This window comes from Tenebrio molitor, chromosome 1 (genome assembly GCF_963966145.1).
Source record: "Tenebrio molitor chromosome 1, icTenMoli1.1, whole genome shotgun sequence".
Lineage (NCBI taxonomy): Eukaryota > Metazoa > Arthropoda > Insecta > Coleoptera > Tenebrionidae > Tenebrio > Tenebrio molitor.
The window spans coordinates 19,959,458-19,981,504 of NC_091046.1; the positions used below are offsets into that span (position 1 = coordinate 19,959,458).

At 35.0% G+C, this 22,047-nt stretch overlaps 3 protein-coding genes and 2 long non-coding RNA genes across 6 annotated transcripts; 2 read left to right on the top strand and 3 right to left on the bottom strand.

The window, feature by feature from the left end:
* The first annotated feature begins 7,650 nt into the window (after positions 1-7,650).
* On the top strand, positions 7,651-8,965 carry LOC138137455 (uncharacterized). The gene is made up of 3 exons (XM_069056869.1): positions 7,651-8,059; positions 8,125-8,243; positions 8,294-8,965. The coding sequence occupies exons 1-3, from the start codon at positions 7,930-7,932 to the stop codon at positions 8,963-8,965; spliced, it is 921 nt and encodes a 306-aa protein (XP_068912970.1). The 5' UTR covers positions 7,651-7,929.
* Positions 8,966-13,367: 4,402 nt separating this feature from the next.
* On the bottom strand, positions 13,368-14,287 carry LOC138139338 (uncharacterized). Its single transcript, XR_011162274.1, has 3 exons — positions 14,068-14,287; positions 13,876-14,010; positions 13,368-13,825 (listed from the first exon to the last, which is right to left on the bottom strand). It is a non-coding gene; the product is annotated as an uncharacterized lncRNA (long non-coding RNA).
* A 3,121-nt stretch (positions 14,288-17,408) lies between these two features.
* LOC138127040 (pre-rRNA-processing protein TSR2 homolog) lies at positions 17,409-18,239 on the bottom strand. Of its 2 annotated transcripts, XM_069042904.1 has the most exons (4): positions 18,221-18,239; positions 17,931-18,092; positions 17,747-17,885; positions 17,409-17,697 (listed from the first exon to the last, which is right to left on the bottom strand). In XM_069042904.1, the coding sequence occupies exons 2-4, from the start codon at positions 18,030-18,032 to the stop codon at positions 17,462-17,464; spliced, it is 477 nt and encodes a 158-aa protein (XP_068899005.1). In that variant the 5' UTR covers positions 18,033-18,092; positions 18,221-18,239; the 3' UTR covers positions 17,409-17,461. The 2 variants fall into 2 exon arrangements, with proteins under 2 accessions (XP_068899005.1, XP_068898997.1); XM_069042896.1 differs by lacking the exon at positions 18,221-18,239 and having other exon boundaries at positions 17,931-18,214.
* Positions 18,240-18,453: 214 nt separating this feature from the next.
* Positions 18,454-19,326, top strand: LOC138127050 (uncharacterized). Its single transcript, XR_011158078.1, has 2 exons — positions 18,454-19,146; positions 19,199-19,326. It is a non-coding gene; the product is annotated as an uncharacterized lncRNA (long non-coding RNA).
* Positions 19,327-19,604: 278 nt separating this feature from the next.
* LOC138127030 (serine protease HTRA2, mitochondrial-like) lies at positions 19,605-21,792 on the bottom strand. Its single transcript, XM_069042885.1, has 2 exons — positions 20,428-21,792; positions 19,605-19,849 (listed from the first exon to the last, which is right to left on the bottom strand). The coding sequence occupies exons 1-2, from the start codon at positions 21,498-21,500 to the stop codon at positions 19,678-19,680; spliced, it is 1,245 nt and encodes a 414-aa protein (XP_068898986.1). The 5' UTR covers positions 21,501-21,792; the 3' UTR covers positions 19,605-19,677.
* Between the last annotated feature and the right edge of the window lie 255 nt (positions 21,793-22,047).

A 22,047-nucleotide genomic window follows, 5' to 3' on the forward strand; every position in this document is an offset into this window, starting at 1 on the left:
TAAGAAGCATTTCATCGCACGCACGGTTTTAGAGCACGACGAGCGTAGCGAGGGGTGCCCTAAAGAAGTAAGTGCGATAAAATGCCTTATAAACGAGATGTCATACAGTATTTTTTCTACTTTGCCACTTTTTCAATGAAAAAAAAATAAAAAAGTTAAAGTTGAAGGATTCCACCCAAGGTCACGTCTGCGGTCTGCCGCGACACCACAGAATCCGTCAACATTAAAAAATTAAATTTCACTGTTTTTAGTATTATTATTATATCACGCCTTTTCCTATTACGATACGCAAAACAGTATCGTAATAGCATCAGTACGAACGCAAAGTAGAAAAACACTCTTATTAAACCGTCGGGTAAATGTAGCTTTGTTTTTGTATTGCTTCTGTTCCTGAACAATATTTAAATTCGGGACTGGTCTACCGCTATTTTCTAAATAAATTTTCGTCTCTATAGTCAATACAACAAACTTCAGTTTTTTTAAGTCACTTACTTTCATTTTGTCACTTATAATTACACGAGTGGTTTTTTTTGTCGAAGTAACTTGACATTTCAATGAGAATTTTGTTGCCTGGCAATTTAACGAAAAAAACTGCCTCTGTAGGACGAGTAATTTTTTCTGACAGTTTTTTTAGTTTAATTGCCAAACAACAAAGCTCGAATTATAAATGTCAAGTTTACTTCGACCCAAAAAAAAAAAAAGCTTGAGTGTAATTCGGTAAGACAATTTAATGAATACAGCTTAAATTGTCGCCAAATTGACGTACATAGTTGAATTCACAGTATTGCGAGGCACATTATTGCTGATGAAGACTCCAAATCGCGACATTTTCACAGATTAGATACTCTTCTGACAACGCAAGTTTGAGAACAATTTGTTTACAATTTTGGTTGTCATGTCACGGTTGATAGAGACCGATGATGCAGACCAACTATGTAGGATCAGACACTTTCAAACGTTAGGTTCCGTTTTGTCGCTGGAAAAGTTAGGGCAAACTTTTTTCGCTGTCATAATGATAAAAACACCGCTGCTTATGGGATTTTTAGTGTATGAATTAAATTGTCAACGTTAAAAAAGTGTAAATACTAAATACTGCCAACACGCGTTAAAATCTGTGCGAAGCCTGTGAACGCTGGGCGCCGACTTTTCCTGCCACAAATCGCCTCGTGAAACGTGACGTTGTAATGGCAACGCAACTTGACGCTGCATTCCATTAATGTAGGATACGCGATCGAGAGCTCCGAGCTGGCCGCCTAAAGAGGAGAATGAATAAATACACTGCCGCTCAAAAATTCCGGACACTTCATTTCATTACAGTTTTTTCCACATGTATAGTCCTACAAAAACTCTAGTGGAATTCGGCTTTGGTTGTAAATTTATGCTTGTCACTTGAAAAATAGAATTTTATGCTGCAGCAATAATCCTACTGATAAATGCTAATGAAGTAATGAGGGTTGTCAGTTTGGGGTTCGCAATGTTAGCTTCAGGCAGGGATGTTACAGGTAGTGGTAGTTGTATTTATGACAATATTTATTACTTGATAATAAAATCTTATTCTTCGGTTGTTGTTGTTATATTTACAACCAAAGCCGAATTCCACTAGAGTTTCTGTAGGACTATACCTAAAGATGCCTTTTTAAAATTTGAACATCATATTTTGTATATACTTAGGTTAGGTAAGTTTAACAACATAAAACGTTGCTGATGTTTCAAAACACCATAATATTGTTTGTTTTATCCTTTGCACGGTGCTTTTCGGAATGTAATAACTAATAATACTGGGCTACCCTCCAGATCGACCACCATTCTTCTAATTTGGAAAGAATGAGCATTTTCGTGTTTGCGGTTAAATTAGGCATTTTGATTGTCAAAATTGACATTGATCATGGACAAATAATGTGAGTGCATTTCACACTGTAGAAAATTAGGTGTACTCTATAATTTTGAAATTAACTGTACTTAATTTATTTTTTGCCAAAATTTAAGTCAAGTAATCAATTAACTAATGCCTTAGTAGGGTTTTAAAAGAAAATGCTAATTATTATATTGTACTCTTAAGGGCAACACCAGCATTAAGTCATTTCCACACTTTATGCGTATCTAAAACTATTCATTTACAATAGTATATTGTATATCAAGAGTTGAAAATGAAAGAACGAGTGTGAAATCGAATTTTCAACACGTGGTATACACGATATTTTTCCGACCACAAAAAAAACGCTAATATTCGGCATCCCTTCAAACTTCAAATATCATTCGACAGAGCTGCGGACAAAATAATTATGCCGTTGCGCGGAGATAGACATCGTTAATCATCGGCCCGTGTACAATATAAAAACACACAGCTGTCGGCCAATCAGATTTCTCAAATTTTTCATTGTACACGGTTAGGCTGTTCGTTCGTGTTCGTGTTGAAATCGTTTGCAATTTTAAATTTTCACTAAGGAAAAACCGTGTGAAATGTGCCATATTTCACAGTGGTCGTCTGAAAAGTTGCTTTATGTTTGGATTGTGTTTTTTTTTTTTTCAAAGCTACATTTCAGATGACAGATTTGACTCATTTGTGTACCATGTTACCTGAAATTGCTGCCCAAATTGTAGCTTGAAACAACGATGACCGAAGAGTGCGGTAGATTGCACAACACCTCAATATACCGCGAAGTATTGTGCAAGACACACTCTCGCGGTTCCGTGAATACATGGATTCACGAGAAGGCCCGGATCTGGTCGTAGCAGGTCAACAACTGATCGATATTACCGTTTTCTGTGTCTTTCTGTATTGCGAGATAGGGGATTGCCATCAACTATACTTGCTGGACGATTAGTAGATGCTCGTGAAGTTATGATTTCAGTCCCAACTGTCCGAAAGAGACTGAAGGAAAGAGGTTTGTCTGCGAAAACACCAGCTACAGGCCTTAGATTAACGGTAGAACATCGAAGAGCACGACTTGAGTTTGCACACCAGTATGTGAATTGGGGCGACAACGAATGGAAGAACGGGGTGTTTGTCGATAACAGCGCAATGACGGCACATAGGTACATCCTGGAATGTATAGAACCTCATGTGGTTCCCTGTGCGCCATTTATTGACGAGAATTTTGTTTTTATGGATGACAATTCAACTCGAATTCTCTCGACCAATCAGATTTACGAAATTGATCAGTACGGACCAATCACGTTTGTTTTAAAAAAATTGCCGCGGAAATTTTCACTAGTGAGAATTGCCGCCGGAAATTTTCACTAGTGAAAATTGCCACCAAAAATTTCCAACAAAATGTTTCCACTAGGATATTTAATTTTCATATATTATACGAGAGGATTGAAAATGGGTATTAATATAATGTTCACCAAATTAAATTATACACCCCTAGCGCTGTCCTCCAAAAAATTAAATTAACATCAAAAATTCTTAGTGGACACCAAATAATGATATTTTGGAAAATGAGAACAGCGTCACCAAAATAGCAATGTTTCATATTGTTTTACTGTTGCTTGCACTCTAAATGCAATGTTTACCGATTTTACTAAATGTTCACCAAATTTGGAACGCTCACGTTACGCGCCTTTACTGCAAATATAAATATTCACGCTATCCATTTATATTAAGCACTTGCTCAAAAAAAACACTTTTTCGAAAACTGATAAAAAATGTAGACATTTTATGACCTACAGTTGGTTGCAAAAAAATCGGGGAACGACAATGTTCCTAATGTAAATTTGATTTTGTCCGTTTGTCAATTAATTGTCTACTTGACAAGACCTATCAAATAATTTTAAAAAATGTCATTGAATTTTGACGTTAATTCTAACCTATCTCTCGTAAGAAGGTTTCACACTATGGCAAAATTGTAAAAATGTGTCAATTTTATTCTGACAGTTCCCGTTTTTTTGCAACCAGCTGTAAATCGGTTGTCAAAGGGACTGTTTTTTGTTCACTGGATTTATAGTCCGGACTAAATAAATGTGAATCCTGACTTTATTAAGTCAAATTATTTAATAACATGATAACGATAATAAAGATTTATGGTAGGTCGTTCTCGAAAAGGGGCAGGTATATAAATACAGCGAGTTTTCGAAATTCTACTTGCAACTTTGGTGGTGGATAACCATCTGTTTCCCATCATAAATCTTTGTTATTGTTTTCTTTACATTTTGATTTGAACATGTTAAATAATTTGACTTAATAAAGTCAGGATTCACATTTATTTTGTCCGGACTATACAATTTAGAACAAAAAAGACTTTTACCTTCAGCAATTTTTGATTAAAGAAAAGGTCACTATTTCGCAATTTCTTAGCTTTATATTCCAAACTGGCCAGTATCACACTTTCAGACACTCTTTAATTTCTTAGAGCCACACCAATTCATGAAATCCTTCTAAGCAGATTCATATTGTCTAGAAGGCTTTTCCGGGATAAGACTGCTGTTTCTAATACATCCAAAGGCAGATCATCTTCATCAATTTCGGAACTTATTTTTGTTTTCTCTTCTTTCTTTTATTAAACACCAGTAATTCTCCCAAAATTGCAACCAAACCTTACAAAATTAGAAGTTACATCGTTTGTTTGACGGTTGCTATCATTATTAGTTGGTCAGAGCATTCCAAATTTAAAACATCAAGATAATTGTAGACAAAAAAATTTTTGACTTTCCGCTAATGTGGAGCTGTGCAGTTTTCGAAAAAACGTTGGCTGATACCCGATTGCGAAATTCTTTTGCATTCTGTGTCCTTATTGAGAGGAGACCTAATTACAATTGATATACAATACAAAATTCCTTACAAAGATACTGAAGGTGTAGAGTTTGCATCAAATTTTCTTCAAATAGAAATTAGGAATGTTTGCCGTTTATTTTATTCATCCTGAGAAAATAATGATGCAAAAAATTGTTTTATAAAAGTAACGTTATCGCGGAGTAAAAAAATATTTAATTTTTGCAATGTTTGTTCAAAAAGAGACGGCAATTGGGCTGGATTATTGTTTTGTAACCTTGGATACGGATAATTCGAACTGATATCAACCTAGGCATATTTTTGTACATATCTTAGCAACGCTTTGATCCGAAAATTATAAGGTAAGGAATGCGGTTGCTGCATTGGACAAAGTTAGAAAGGTTATTGTATCATCTTAAGAATTATTCAAAACTTTTTTCAACAAGTTCTTACTTGCTCTTACACTCTGTATGAGAGGGGTAATATAGTAAACATTTAGTATTTTTGTGAGGCAAAGAGTTTTTTTTACTGCATAAATATAAGACACTAACAAAAATTAAAATTATCTGGTTATCATTTCAGAATTAAATATGGAATACAATTTGGTGAACATATAGCATTTTTAGGCAACAAAAGTTATTTTTAGTAGCAAATAATATAAGAAACTAGCAGGATGTCAATATCTGGTTATCGCTCTAGGATTATGTATGGTCTTAATTTTGGTGAGCATTTAGTATTTTTGGGTAACGAAAGTAAATTTTTGCATGAATAAATTTGGTAAATTTGGTAAACAGTTAAATACCATCCATTGAAAATTCTCGATTATACGAGACGTGTTGCCCGGAAACACCACGAGATCGTAGATCGAGTGGTGTTTCCGGCAACACGTCGAGTAATCGAGAATTTTCCATCCTCGAGTTGTATACGGGTAGACTATATCATGAATAAAATAAATAAATAAATAAACAGGTTCCCGAAACCGACTGGGCGCATTCAGTAGCAGAGCGATTTAATGTGACGGCTAGCGCAAAAATTTTTGTAAGTTAAGGCGGCGAGCGAAAATACAAAGGTTGGTACGTGGTCAGCCAATAGTCCCGACTTGAATCCAATAGAGCATGTCTGGGATTTTCTTAGCAAAAGAGTGAGACGTCGCCAACTCCGACCGGAGACGTTGAATGGCTTAAGAGTGGCTCTGCAAGAAGAATGGACTCAAATACCTCAAGATTACATTTACCACTCTCATTCATTGCGGAAGCCAAACTAGTGGTTTGGAATTATTTTCCTTTCTGCTGTTATAATGTTGAGTTTCTTAACGTAAAACTTCTCGAGGACTTTGGAGAGCATTGGTAATACTGGCGCCATTTTTGAGACACCTGTATAAGCTTATGGGCCTGTAGGAGAATACATGTTCTGGCTTTTTCTCAGGTTTAAGGATGATGATGATTTAAGTGACTTTCCAGATGCTGGGGAAGTAGTTTGATCTTCAGTATTGCATTAAATATGAAAGTTATTAGTTTATAGCATTTTTCAGACAGTTCTTTTCCGGAAATGATATCAAATCCTGGTGCCTTTTTGATGTTTATGTCTTCCATTATTATCTGCTTTATTTCTTTAGTTTTGAATTTAATTTACAGTGAGGTAATTCCATTTGAAATGGGACATCTAGGAAATCCTTTATCTCATTTTCCTCTTGGGTGGAGAGCACTGAAGGAAAGGGTTTGAATATATTTTTTCTAATTCGGTATCGAAAACTGTTACATTTCCACATTCATTTCGGTTAGGAAAAGTAGTACTTTTCCTACCTAGTTAGGAAAAGTAAAACAAATGAAAACCAGCAATTATATTATTTATTACAACATTATTGCATTCTTTTAACAAACATTTTGGGGCCACATTATCGGATTGGGTTATATTGATGATCTGTTCTTTTCCTAATATTTTTGAAGATACTTCCAACTTGTTTTGTACAGAATCCTCTATATATCCCTCGGCAACAGTATTTGATCGCCAACCACCGTGTCTTTTGAGAACTGTGATGTCAGCTCCTGCATCGGCCAATAATGTTGCAGATGTCCTTCTGAAGCAGTGTCCAGTATAATTCGAAGAATTCGGTAAATTCAAAAAATCTGCTATTTTCTTAGGCACTCCACCTATGGTATTTATTCCTACTGCCTGCCTTGTGCATTTTCCGTTCCGAAAACCAAGAAAAAATCGGGTAATTTCAATCGGTGATGGTCGGAGAGAAAAGTATGTCCTGAATATTTCTAATAAATCCAAACCTTCAAAATTGCCTGGTGATATTGTAAATTCTCGCCTGACGTTTGTTTTAGTGTCTGGAATCTGGATAATGATATAAGACCCCTTGTCTGTAATGTTCTTCACGTCAAGAAAAGTCAATTCCTCGCGACGGCACTGATCCCGATTATCAACATCACCTTTAAAGAGTAAAACAGTTATTTTTTGAATTACATAAAAGTCACCTTTACCTTCATCATTAAATTTTTCTATCTCCTGCTTGGTAAAAATGTTGGATTTTTTCGAAACCTGACCGGTTGATTTTCTTTTGATGAACGTTATCAGGCTTGCATATTTCTTGATTTCTATATTTTTCTTTAATTGGATTATAGACCTCAGCATCGAGAAAAGGCTCCATAATGTCGAGCCTTTGAGTTTTCTTGATTTTTGCTCAAGAGTAGAACTTCTTCAGTAATATCACGCACTCGCTTTTCACGGCACCAATCCTCAAATTGTTGGTAAGCTTTATCATATTTTTTCCGCGATTTCACGGGTAATAACTCATTGACTGCTAATGCTGCTGATTCTTCTACGTCCGAGCTAACAAATTCAGCATCTTCGGACATTTTTAATCGCAAATACACTCACAACTAAACGAACTCGCAAATTTTTCTAATATGAAAATTTGTGTTTACATTGATTGCATCACGGCTTCCTAGATTAGAAAGAGACTTTTGTCTCTTATACGGCTGCGTGAGTTCATGAAATGTCTGTTTTTTCTAGCTTTTTCTATACTAACTCCCTCTATTGATCCGTTTTGTAAATTTTTGAAAATTCGCGGTAGTAATTTAAACATCACAGGAGACGGGTGTTAAAAAGGATTGATGACACGAATGACAAAATAATGTCACCAACACTTTAATTGTCACTGTTTCATTCTGCGTGTTTCATTGACAAATATTTTTCTCGTAAACTGCTAAAATATGTCTGAAATAAGGAAATGTTGTGTAAATAATTGCAATTCACATAATTTGAACAACATTTCGTATCATGGCTTTCCCGCAAATTTGAGTTTGAATTTAAAATGGAAACAAACATTGATTAATTATACTGGTAAGGTGTAATTATCCTCATATACAAGTATAGGTATTAACATTGTTGCACTGATATATGTTTAGATATTCCCAATTTAAAGGAATATTCACTCGTATGTAGTGAGCACTTTAAGCCTAATGATTTTCGTTCGACCACGAAGCGGCGAATGTTAGTTACAGGAGCGATACCTTCTATATTTAAGGTATATTTATCATCATAATAAAACCAAATTTTATGTTAATACAATTTTAGTCTTCAAATGATGATATGAACATAGCAACTAATATTTTGGAAAACTTTGGATGTTCTTGTGAAATCGGTACTCAAACGACAATCAAGTCTAACACTATAAAAGACTTGTTCTATACAAAATTGTGTTTGGCACAAAAATTAAAGCGGTTGCAGATTCGCTACAACAGACTCAAAGAACAAGTAAGAGTAAGAGTGGAAAAAGACAAAAATAATTCAGAGTGGAAATGTATGCAAACAATTAAAACTGATGCCGCTAATATGAATCCCCGAGCCATATTTATTTTGGACCAAATTAAGAATTATAGCAAGAAGGTTCCAAGATGGTCAGAATTAACCATTCGCCAGTGCATTGCGTGGAGATATTCTTCCCCAAAAGGATACGAGTTTCCAAGAAATCTACTTTTCAAACTACCCTGCAAATCAACATTAAGTAAATACTTTGGTACAGGAAATGATAACTTAATCAAACACAGACTAATGTGTGAAATTAAAACCTTGAGAGCTTCTGAAAAAGTTTGTTCTTTGGTGGTTGACGATATGGCTGTCAGAGAAAGCATATCTTATTCGAAAGCAGAGGACCGTATATTCGGTTTAGAAACAATAAATCAGTCCCAGGATAAAATTGGAGCTAAGCCAGTTATCGCTAATCAGCTTCTTTGTTTCGTAATATAAGGATTGTCAACAAAATACATAATACCGCAAGCTACTTTTTTCATAGGCAATTGACTGGAAAGGATTTATATAAACTAACGTTGGAAGTGTTGAAGATGCTTAGTGAGTGCGGGTTTTTTGTTATTAGAATTGTAGGGGATAATCACAAATCCCACGTTGCACTGTTTAAGCATTTTGGAAATGGCACATTGGAAAATGTAGTCCCGCATCCATACAATCCCGGACTTAAGTTTTTTTTGAGTTTTGACTATTGCCACCTAGTCAAAAACGCACGGAATTTGTTTTTAGATCATGACATGGCTTCGTCTGATGGACAAATTTCGGCAAATTATTTAAAAGAACTCTCAGATATTCAAGAAGGTCTAATAACAAAGCCTGTCAGATATTTAACCAAAAAACATCTCTATCCATCCAATTTTGAAAAGATGAAAGTATATTTAGCAGTGCAAATATTTTCACCACGGGTTACTGCATCATTAATATACCTTGCTGACCATGGTGGCGAAGAGTTGGCTCATTTTAAGGATTGCACTGCAACTGTGAAATATATGGAAACTATGTATACATTTTTCCAGCTGCACGACGTGAGCAATAAAACCCAACATATTCATCAGAGAGATGCTAATACTGCTCCCTATAACAACATTAACGATACTCGACTATCATGGTTAAATGGAGAATTTATCCAATATATTAATGATATACAATCCAGTTCAGAAAATCTCGGAATTAAGGGATTAAGCAAAGAAACAGCTGAAGCATTAATTTTTACTGCAAGAAGCACAAGTTTATGTATTAAATATTTAATTGGCGATCTTGATTTTTTCTACGTTTTGACAAGAAGTTTTAGTTCGGATCCGGTGGAATCATTATTTGCAAACGTCAGACTTCGTGGTGGTTGTAATGATTTAACAGATTGCAGAACAGCTGAATATGCTCTCAGACAAATTTTAAGAAGTGGTTTGATAAAAACTATAAATAATAGTAACGCAATGAATGGAGTTGAATACACCAGCAATGTAAAGCTTGACGTTAATTCTGACTATAATGATAGTCATGAAATTGCCATAATTCTAAATGACGAAATAGTAGAAGATTTAGAAAATTTAACTACATTTAGATGTGATGTCAGTTCACGTGATATAGAATCAGCAGCTACAGCATTTCTATGTGGATATCTAATTATGAAAGTTCAAGAATCTGTGAATTGTGATTTATGTTTATCCCTCTTACGAAGCTCCTCTCTTGAAAAAACAAATGCCTTGTTGGAACTTATTTACAATCAAGATCGTGGAAGACTAAATTACCCCAATGAAAAATTTGTAGCTTTAATAATATATGCCATTCAAATTATGGTAAAAATTCTGCCTAATCTTCCAACCAACAAGGTCGACTTCATTTTAAAGAATGTATTTGTATCCTACCTTTGTAATAACCCAATTTTTCAATGCGAGTGTAATCATTTTAAGTTGGTATGTAACATTATAGTAGCCAAATTAGTGCCTGCAGTATTAAAAAATTATTGTAATTTAGAATCACAAAAAATTAAGAAAATCAATATTAATACCAAAAAGAGAAAATTATTAAAATTAAAATAATCATCCTATTAATTTGTTTTTTTTTACAATACATTGTTTCAATATGCAAAAACGGCGTTTTTTATTTGGTTTCACATTGCACTGTAACATAATTGATTATTGTTAAATTGAATAGTAGGCAACCAAATATGCAATGTATTGTGTCGCCCTCACAAAAACAGAAATAAGGCCTCGTACTAAAAACTCACGCGGCCGTTAAGAGACAAAAGTCTCTTATTAATCTAGGAGGTCGTGGATTGCATAACGACCAAAATGAGCTACTCGATTTTTCGAATTTTGTATCCAAAATTTTCAATAAATCCTTAAGAGGTAAGGGTTTTCTCTACCTCATTAGAAAAAGTTATTTGTGCAACGAGATAGGAAAAGTGACTTTTTTCCGTAAGAGATGCGGGATTTTTAATCGAGACGTAGTCGAGATTAAAAACGCGTCTAGATATTTCGGGAAACCATAGCTTTTTCATTGTCATTTCAGGCCCAGGTATTGTCCTCATTTTTAATTGGAAGATTGTGTTTTTGGGGTCTCTTTAGCCTTCTTGTGGCTTTCCAGAGTGAATACTCTGTAGCGTCTGTTGACCTACGACTTTCCAAGTATTCTTGAATGCCTCGGTTCTGTTCTTCTTGGATCCAGTCTTTTAGTACTTTGATGGCTTTATTTAGCTTTCTTTTGTTTTCTTCAGTTCTGGCTAGCTGCCATTGTTTCCGTAGGTGTCTTTTTTCTGCAATTTTGTCTTTGACAGTCGTTGATATTTCATTTTTAAGTCAAGTGCTTCGTAGGTTGGCATAGCAGACCAAGCAGCCTCTTGATTACTCTTTGTTAAATATTCCACCGCTGTTTCTATGTCCACTTCGGTCTTTAGTGGTTGATTTAGCGAAATGAGAGAGTTTAATTTTTCCCTAAATGTATCCCAATCTGTTTTACTGTTGTGCAAGGAGGGTTGTTTTTCTTTGTTCAAGATTTGTGAGTAAACAGTCAGCATTAGGTACTATTGAGTGGTCTGATGACAAGTCTAAGCAGGTTTCGGCCTTACATTTCTTAGTGTCAATTCCTTTTGTAATGCAGAAGTCTATGACATCAGGAATTTTGTTTCTGTCTGTTGCCCAGTACGTTGGCTCGCCAGTAGATAAGTGTTGCAAATTGTTTGCTTTCATTGCTTTGAGGAGTTCTTTGCCTTTTGGAGTTATCAGCCTTGAGCCCCATGTTGGATGTTTTGCGTTGTAGTCTTCTCCTGCAAAGAATTTGTTGTCTAATGTTTTGAAGAATCCTTCGAAGTGCTCCTTTTTGTTGAAGTGTTTTGGTGGACAGTACATGGCAGACATAGTTATTGGTCCGCGTTCCTCTTCAATAGTTACACTGGTGGCTTGTAGATAATCTTTGGTGAATTTTTCCCTTTCATGATGTTTAATTAATACTGTCTCGCAGGATGATGGCAGTTCCTCCATGGGCTTTGTGTCTTATATGGTATACTTTGTATTTTGGGATCCTCAAGTAATGCTTTTTTGTGAAGTGCGTCTCAGAGATCATTATAATGTCTATGTTTTGGTCATATAAGACGGGCATTATTCTGTTGAACCCCTACCAGGAAGTGTTTCTAAGAAATCTAACACTATTGGTTCCAGAATCTCATCAATGTATCGATGTGCATTTAGTGAACCCCTGATAAAAACTACTTAGATGCGGTGGGGAACCAAAACACACGGCATCTTAAACTATCAGGCCCTGCGTCTGGCCTCTATGGCCTCTTAAGGCAAATTTGGTCTTTCACCACGATATCGACGTATGCGAATCCTGCCATCATTGCGCCACAGACAAAATCTTGACTCGTCGCTAAACACAATACCTAATATGATAATAAGGCAGAATATAGCCTAAAGGAGTCCGTTTCGGCTCAGAGACGCGAGGGTCGCAGGTTCGATTCCGACCCAGGGCGAAATTTAAAAAAAAGGCTATTATTCTATCTTGTGATTCGGAAGTCACGTTAAGCCATTGGTCCCGGTCTATTGAGTTGGTCATCATGCCCCTCATAGATTTGTAAACCAGTCCTAGACTGTGAAACAAATTTTATGATCCCATTCGTCCACTGTCGTCTTTCTTGACACCACTGCAGCTTAGCAGCTCTCTAATGAGTTATTAACGGAATTCTCCGATAAGCGCCATAAGCATGTACTCCAGAAGAAATTATTCTACGATAGATGCTACTTATTGAGATTCTGCGTCCTAATGCTCTTCTCCACGCCATGCCCACAGGTGCTGTTGGTTGAACTCTGTCCCTGGTAGTCATGTATTGAAGCCGTCGATCATCGCAATTTTTTGTAATTCGTGGACGTCCAGCTCTTTAAGAATGTTGACAGAGACCTTCCTCAGACCTTACACGCCAAATTCTTAATGGTGTGGAATGATGGATACCCAAATGTCTACCAATTTATCTTAAGGAAATCTCACACTCTCTCATGGCAATTATTCTGCTCCTATTTTATACATATTATAGTAACAACCATAATTTCTTTCAAAATTGAGATTTTGTTGCACATATGGGTATGACGCTAAAAAGTCGTGGTAACTACAAGAGAGGAAAACTTTTAGCCCTGTATAATTCATCATTTACAACTTGGCTGTATATGAGTATTTTACTAAAATTTCAGCTTTGCATCTTACTTCCTCATGGGTGGTGCAATAATTTTGAAAGTGAGTATATATTCCAAGTTTGATTCAAATTTCTTAAAATATTTAAAAATATCGAAGTTCAAAAAGTGACTATTTTTATTTTTTGTTTTTATTTTTTTATTTGCCTTAACCAATTTTCAACCAATTTTCCCGCATACAAATTTTGAATTGATCAACAAGATTTCAAACGTTGAATTAAATCTGGCGGTTGCTGATGGGAATTTGAGCAGAAGTACGCCATGAAATCCCATATGAGACATCCTCCACTATCCTTTATGGAAAAATACCCACTCCTCGACCTTTTCTTCGAAAGACACATGATGATCTCCGCCTGTTTATTAGAGTCATTATGCCATGAATCCAGCGATCGAATGCCTCGAACTTCTCCGGAAATCAGATAAAGTTGTACTACTCTCCATCTGTAAAAGAAGGTCGTTCTACCACCCCGGGTGGAGGGAAACGAGCTAGCGTCAGGGTTAACTGCTTCCACTAAAGTGTGTGGAGGTGACCATTCTGGGTGCTCTCGTGCTCTTCCAGAACTCCTCCAGTCGGCCAAGTTTTTTGAGCCGTCAAAGTAACCAGGGTCCTTGCAGTTTCCTCCTGTTACTCAAAAATAAGTACCTAGTTAAAATCCTGAAGAAAATGGAGACCTCATCATCTTCATTCACTGCCGGCTCCTCTATTTGAACTGGTCCTTGGAATTCCTCCGAAGGTGATATGGTCAGGTCCTCAGTCTTGGCAAACAAAGGAGGGCTACCACCGTCGTTTTGGAATGCCTAGTTCTCCTAGTATAGACAGATAGATATTCTCTTGAAATCAACAATGATACGAACCGTACCTACCTAATATAGAATGTGTAGGTACTTAGATGGCAGTTAAGCGTATGGAGATCTCCGACCAAGCGACTTTCTACTGAGCCGTACAAGAAAAAAAGTGCCATCCACCCCGCTATACAACCCTTAATCTCTTCCGTTCTTTGGTCTCCCGTCGATTGTTGTTTGGTGCGGGAATTTAAATTTAATACGGTTCATTACAATACATGCTTTAATTAGATTATTATATACAGGTGTCCCAGAACTGGCTCCCCAGAGAAAACAGGCATGTGCCGACAACAAAAGAGACTCCAAATTGACTAAAATCAATTTTCTGCTAGCTCAAATTACCGAGTTATAAAGTTTTTAATTTCACCAATCCCGGAAGCTCGTCCTCAGGTGTTACTAAAAAATCCGATCGGTTGCTAAACAACAACAAAAAATCTCTGATATCGCACAAATCAATGAAATGTTTGGGCAACTGGAATTTTGACATTTTCCGATATAAAAATTCGTTGACGTTTATCTGTCATCAACATCAAGACTTGACAATTGCAAAATTCGAAATAAAACAATAAAAATGGCCATTCTAAAATGACCCATTTATTTAAATAGGTAACAATGTTAAAGCAGATGTTCGAAATGACCACCATTCATTTGTATGCACAATTGTGCTCTACGTAACAAACTTCTTGTAGTAGCGTTAGTTATCATTTCTTCAGTAACTGAAACAAAACCTCCTGAATTCGAACTCTCAGATCAGCCTCTGAATTTATGGGCCGCCGATAAATGATTCAGATCTGGAGATCTGGCAGGCCAATGATGCGGTCCTCCTCGACCGATCCAGCGCTGTGGATATTGGTTATTCAAAATTTCCCGAACGTTTCTGCTAAAATGTTGGAACCAGTCATTTATGCGATAAGCAAGAGGTACAATTTCAAGTAAATCAGGTAGCTCCGTGCCAATGAACAGAGCACATCTTGCCCCCGTTAATCTTGCGGGGAATTCAAACGGTCCAATCTAGAACCGGGGATTCGGAATTTTAACAAATGAAAGGATTCACCACGCTTATACCTACTTGCCAAACGATCGCCCAATAGCCCAGTCCACAAATTAACAGAAAACCTATGTTGAAAACCTCTGGGAAATAATTCTCTTGGATTTTCCTCTGCCCAGATATGAAAGTTGTGATAATTGGAACAACCTTACGACTCATCAGAAAACAGTAGGTATCCGTGACAAGAAGTGTGGAGCATCGTTTTGGTTTATTAACCATAGATAGGGATGGGCGATATACATCGATGTTAGCCGAACATCGATGTTTTGATTTCAATTTTCGATATTTTGGCATCGATGGTATTCTTTTTCAAACGTCAATATTTTATCGATGTTCGTAATAAAACATCGAACATCGACAAAAAAAAAAACAAACAGGAATACAGTTTCCAAGAGATGACGTGAACGGCCCTTCTGGGAAGTGCACGTGTATATTTGGCCCTGACTTCGCAGATCGGGATCGGTTGATCGGTTTCCACTTTCCGCTGCGGCGCTGGCGCTGCTATCGCATTTGCTTTTGCCTTTCATTCTGAGTCTGAGTTGAAAGCTTAAGAGTTGAAAGTGAACAGAACAGAAATGAAAGACTTCTTGTTGTCAATGTTATTATTTTTGCAATTTATTGATACAAGTTTTTGAAGTCTATAATTTTCGTAATTCTAGTTGAATACCCACCTACCTAATTTTAATTTTTTGATATTTTAGTTTTGTACTTACTTTAAACAGTGAATAAACATGTTTTTTATCAACTTATTAATTTAATATGTTCAAATGACTATTTTCGCCCTAATTTTTAATACCATCGATGTTTCAAAATATCGATGTTTTTTGTTCGATGTTTCCTACCCATCGATGGTCGCTACCGATGTCAATACCGATATTGAACATCGATGTTTGTGTTCGATGCCCCATCCCTATAACCATAGATAAAACTCGCCTAATTGGATAATTCTCTGGCAGAAGATAGGCAGAAGATGTTGTACGTTGTACTCCTGTATAGTGGTACGGATGCCTCCTATTATCAGCTGGAACTCTCTGCACCGAACTCTTGGATAAACCCATTTCACGAGAAACTGTTCGAATACTCCGGGTGCCGTCTTCCTCAAAGACATTCAATACGGCTTCCTCGTGTTCGACAGTCCTTACATTTCTTGGAGCACCCCCCAACTTCTTCGAACTGGCTGCATCTGACCTGTTTCTCGACCCCGAGCGATTAATTTCAGGATTGTTTTATGATCCGGATGACTTTGTCTTTGTGGAAATTGTTCACGGTACAACCTTACTGCTTCACGTGCATTGTTCCCACATCGCGCAAAAGTAAGAATCATATCTACGTACTCAGAGGAAGAATACATGTTAAATGATACACTTGAATTAAATATCGCAGCGAAATTGTATAACAAATGTCAAACTGACGTAAACAATCATTCTAATAAGTGTAGTGGAGTGGACCAAATCTAATGGACAGAATTATAGAGGTTTACGGATAAAAAGGAAACCTAGGCAACGCAAAATTGCGATTATTCCACCTTAATGATGCTCAACTCTAATTGGTCAATTTCAGAATGTCTTTTCTCGGTTATTATTTGAGATAGGACTTTTTTTCCTCAAAATACACGTTAATATATTCGCCCTAAAGCTCCCTTTTTTCTCTGGGGAGCCAGTTCTGGGACATCCTGTATATGTAGTTATTTTATATAAAAAGTAGTTCCAAGTTCATGTTTACACGATCTTATTTGAGGTTTTTGATAATTAACACAACTTACACCACAGTTTTATAAAATTTACACTATTAAATAAGCGGTAGTAATGACTCTAGGTAGGTATATATTATTTCGCCATAAATTTCAGTGATATTAGAATTTATTAACGCAAGATTAGGAAAATATTTCGATTTAGTCTTGCCAACTATTGCATTATCAGATGTTAATTACTATAATATCTAATCATCAGTCAAAATCAAAGAATAATTGACACATTCATTACTGTTGTTACAATTCACATATTTTTTCAACTATCAATCTTGATAAACGTCCAACAGTTATTTTTCTTAATTGTTACAAACTCCAATTATGATTGCCGCCTTCTCAACAATTAAATTACATACATTCATTAACCATCTTAAAAATGACATTTCTAAGTATGTACTATGTATAAAATACTAATTAGCACTATGTATAATTTTAATTAAAAACTAATGTTTCAAATTAAAATTATAAATAGTGCTAATTAGTAGCTAGATTAACAAAACAAAATTTTAAAAGTAAATACATAATATGGTTAGCAAAACTACATGCATTCTAATTAAAACAAATGTAAATAAAAAATATTTTATTTAACTACAAATATTATTCAAATTTTCAATGGAGATTTAACGCCTTTTCCTTGATTTAACTTCAATCCATTCTGAGTCTTGATCCATCGGCGTACAATTTTCTTCTATCTCACTGTGTTCACATATATCATTATTTAAGTTCTCTTTTACAGCTATTTCATTTTTATTTGTACATGCACCACTAACTGATAATTTTTGATATTCTTCATCAAAAGCAACAGTATTTCCTTGTTTTATTAGCTCCAAAAATTTGTACAAAAGTATCGCAATCTCTAAAAGTAGAAACATTAATTGAATATCATTGCACAATTTAATGCCAACCTTTTGTGGAACCATCTTCACAAATTGTGTCAAACTCTTGATCCATAACATCATCTAATGCTTCTTGTATACTGTCAACATCAACATTCGATTCATTTAAACAATATTCAATCATATAATTCATGAACCCTGTTGCCACCTTAAACAAATGTTAAAAACAATGTTTCCTTAACTATAAACATACCTCTTTACTGTTTGATCCTGCACTGCCATAATCTACCGCAAGTTTTAGACCTGTCCAGTTATCAAAAATATGTTCAATAACTCGTTTAAACGAGTTTTCCATTTTGTATTTTAAAGACAAATACAAACTTCAAGTTCTGTGTTTTTATATACTTCAGACAGCCTGAAAAAATGTACGGGTTTAACACTAACCTCAACTTTCGCAAAGTGAATTTAAGTGGTAAACGAAACGCATGGAATAATTAATAATTGTATGCTGTCAAATCACAACTGTCAGAAGAATTTTCTAACCACAAATTGTTGAAAACAGTTAAAAGTGATACCAACTGCCCGCACACTTACCGCCCGCCCGCCCGGCGCGGCGCCCGGTACTGTGACCATTAAAATGAACTGTCATCGATTATAAATATTTTTAATATTTATATCTATAGCTGACACACAGTCACACAGACTGTGACACCTAAAGCCAAATTTACACGAGCGGAATATACATTAAAATAAGTACATAATACCCGTTCACTTTGTATTGACCGTCAGTGGTGCAAATCGCACACACTTGGCTTTAACTTTCATATGAGTTGTCATAGTAACAGGTCAGTCATTTGCACCACTGACGTTCAATACAAAGTGAACAGGTTTTAGGTCAGAACTCTGCCTGAGCCGGTGATCAAAAAATTATTTAATTAAATCTTAAAACATTGTCAACATATTTTATTATTGTTGTTGTTTTATTGAAGAGAAAAAAAAACAATATGATGGAGCACACATGAAATCAACTGTTACTTAATTGTTACTTGATTTAATTTTATAAATATGTGTAAATTCGCCTTAATTTATGACTTCCATTCATGCATCTGTTTTATGAATGTATTCTATGGCACTCGTTTACATTCAATTTTCAATGGTTATGGTCTTTATCGTCTTTATCTAGGGTTACGGATGGTTAATGTGGTTATGTTGCGAAGTCAATGTTTACAGAAGTTCCTTTCCTAAATAAAGAACGGTTCCTTTGTAAAGAATCATAATATTTGACAATACGTTTTGGTGTTCTCGACACTTGAATTAAAATGTTTGATTTTGGCGATACTTTGGCTTTACTCATTGGTCTTGTAGTAAGTGGTATAGGAATTTTAGCCTGTCTAGGAGCGTATGCTAGAAAGAAAGCGCATTTTGAACGTATTTAATTATGTAGAGGTAAAATATATTACCTGCAGTTGGTAAGTTAAAATATTGTTAATATGAATAAATAAATCTTGATCAATATTACAGGTAACTTCAGAAATTAAAGGAAGTGAATTGCGATCTATAATATATTTGATTTTCACCTTCATTTGTTTAAAATGAATAATTACATAAAAATGTTATTACACTTTTAAAAATATACTGTTTTATTAATGTATTGCTCTTTGTTATCTGATATTGATATTTAATTCAGTTATGCCTGAGAACTATTATAAAATCAGGGATTATCAATGGCATAAAATTATTGTGTTAAATATGGGAAAATTAGTGCTCTTGATTTTTATGATGTACTCAACTTTTTTGCAATCAACTGTAGATATTAATTCATATATTTTTTTTAATTAACAATAGTAAAACTAGGGATCATACTTTCATAATAATTATCAGTTTGTATAGAACTACAACTTATATGAGTTTATAAATAGTCACAACATTTTATTTATGTATTTATTATTTCAAAGTAAGCATAAAGTAGATATCATCATTTTTTTTATTTATAGATAAGGTTAATCTATATTTTCTGGTGTCACATGTAACTCCAATTTTTTTCCGTTTCTATTAACAGTCATTGTAATTGTTCGCGTTGTAGATTCAAGTAGGACAGCATAAACGTCATTAGCGCCTGTGATTTGTTTGCCATCAATATGGGTGACAATATCTCCAGGTTGTAGGCCTCCACTGAAAAGGGTTTTTTAAATCCAGACAAACAGTACAAATCTTGACTAACGGAAATACGTTTTTGTATGATTATAAATTATCTTAACATTTTAAATTCAAAATTATTATTAAAAACGATTTCTGCATCTGAATCGATTTGGTTGGAAGATGAGATTAATAAGGCATGTTTCTCCCAAATATTTTTTTCCTATATAAGATTCTAATTCAAGTTATTGAATTTTAATTTTTGTTTTTATGGAATGTTTATTTATTTTTGGAACACCAAATGAATGACTTTCTTAAAATATAAATCATTTGAAATAATGGCTTGGTAGAGGCATTTTAGTAACTATTTGCAGTAAAATGCAAAAATTAAAAATTACACCCTACCAGAATTCAGTATCAATTATAATGACAAAAATTTTTACCTTACAAATTCAAAATAATATAACAAATTGGAATAATCAGAACATAGATAATACTGAAAATATTAGGAATTATTTAATCTTTCTTTTGGAATCCCTTGCAGTCATCAACATATGAGGCTTTATTCACCAACATGTATCTGATACGTACATATTATCACATTATAAAAATACCTGTGGGCTGGTGATCCTAAAATAACTTTCCACACTAAAACTCCACTTTTGATGTCAGGAGGTACATATTGATTTCTTTGTTGTAATTCATGCAATATTTGAGGTGTTAATGTCAGCATTGTAATACCCATGTACCTTCTTGTGGGTCCTGCTTTACCAGTTTTTTTTACACCCTCAGCACTTTGTAAAAATTGTTTGACATAATCACTGGGAATTGCAAATGAAATGCCTGCAGTCACTTTCATGCTATTAATACCAATTGCTTCTCCATCTAAATTAACTAAAGGTCCTCCAGAATTTCCAAAAGTAATAGCAGCATCAGTCTGAAGGTAAATCATATCTTTACCTCTCAGCCCAAGTTCATCTGAACCACGGCTGGTTGAACTGATTACTCCAAATGTTACAGAATTACTTAAAGCAAGAGGACTTCCTATAGCTACAACAAATTCACCAGGTTTCAAGTCTGAAGAATTACCTAATTTTATTGTTGGCAATTTATTTGCAGAAATCCTAACAGTTGCTAAATCACTTTTCATATCAACATCTTCAACATGTCCATTATAAGTAAGTCCATTAAAAAGTCTCACTTCCACTTTTGAATGTGGTTTATTAGCAACTACATGAGCATTAGTTAATATTAATCCATCTTCTCTTATAATAAAACCTGAACCATTTGATATTGTTGTGGGTTTGCCTGTAAAAAAATCAACTCTTCTTGTGTCTTTAATTTCTATATAAACAACGGCAGGTGCTGAACTTTCTACAACTTCAGCCACAAAATTAAATTGTTTTCGCCTTCCTTTTAAATTGCTTGTAGCAGATACACTTGGGATTAAAAAATTCCTTTCACTCAACTTATATGTTAAATAGCCTGCAGCCAGTAAAAATAAGTACTTCAGCCCATTTGCTGAATTATCTGAGTTTTCTTTACGATTAATCAATCTGTTACACAATACTCTTGCTTGTGTGTTACAGGAACATGTAGTTAAATAAGCTGGTCGCAGAAATTTGTGTATAAATATTTTCCTTAATTGTAACATATTTCTTTGAAGTTTATCATAAATAAATATCATTCCAAGTATATGCAGTCTTATAACATAAGCACATCACCGTGTCAATTTTAACACTGCAAGCAACACTAAGGTCATGCGCACACGTGATACGTTCGGATTATCAGAATTTATTATACTGACAAATAATAACCACTAACGATAACAATTTTATATTGCTCTCTTCCCTTTGCATTAGTTAAAAAGAAAAAATCGTGTGATAACCAGTGGCCACATTTTGACGCTTTGACGATTGACGTTTCTAAACAATATGGCGTATCATCATGAGCGCGTGGGCTCGTGCGCCACGGATTACTAATACGGATAGGCCACTCTTTGTAACGGGTGACTATTAAAATTTTCACTTGGAGTTGGCTTTGAACGAGTTTTTATTTTTTTCTGTTACTTTAGACACACGCAAGAACGAACGACAAATGTCAGTCAGTACAATTGAAACATAACCAAATTAAGAGAAAAAACCTTTATTGAAATGTCAAACTTGTCAGTGGCTAAGGTGCAACGGAAAACAAAGAATGATCCATAGCCAACCCTAAGTGAAAATTTTAATAGT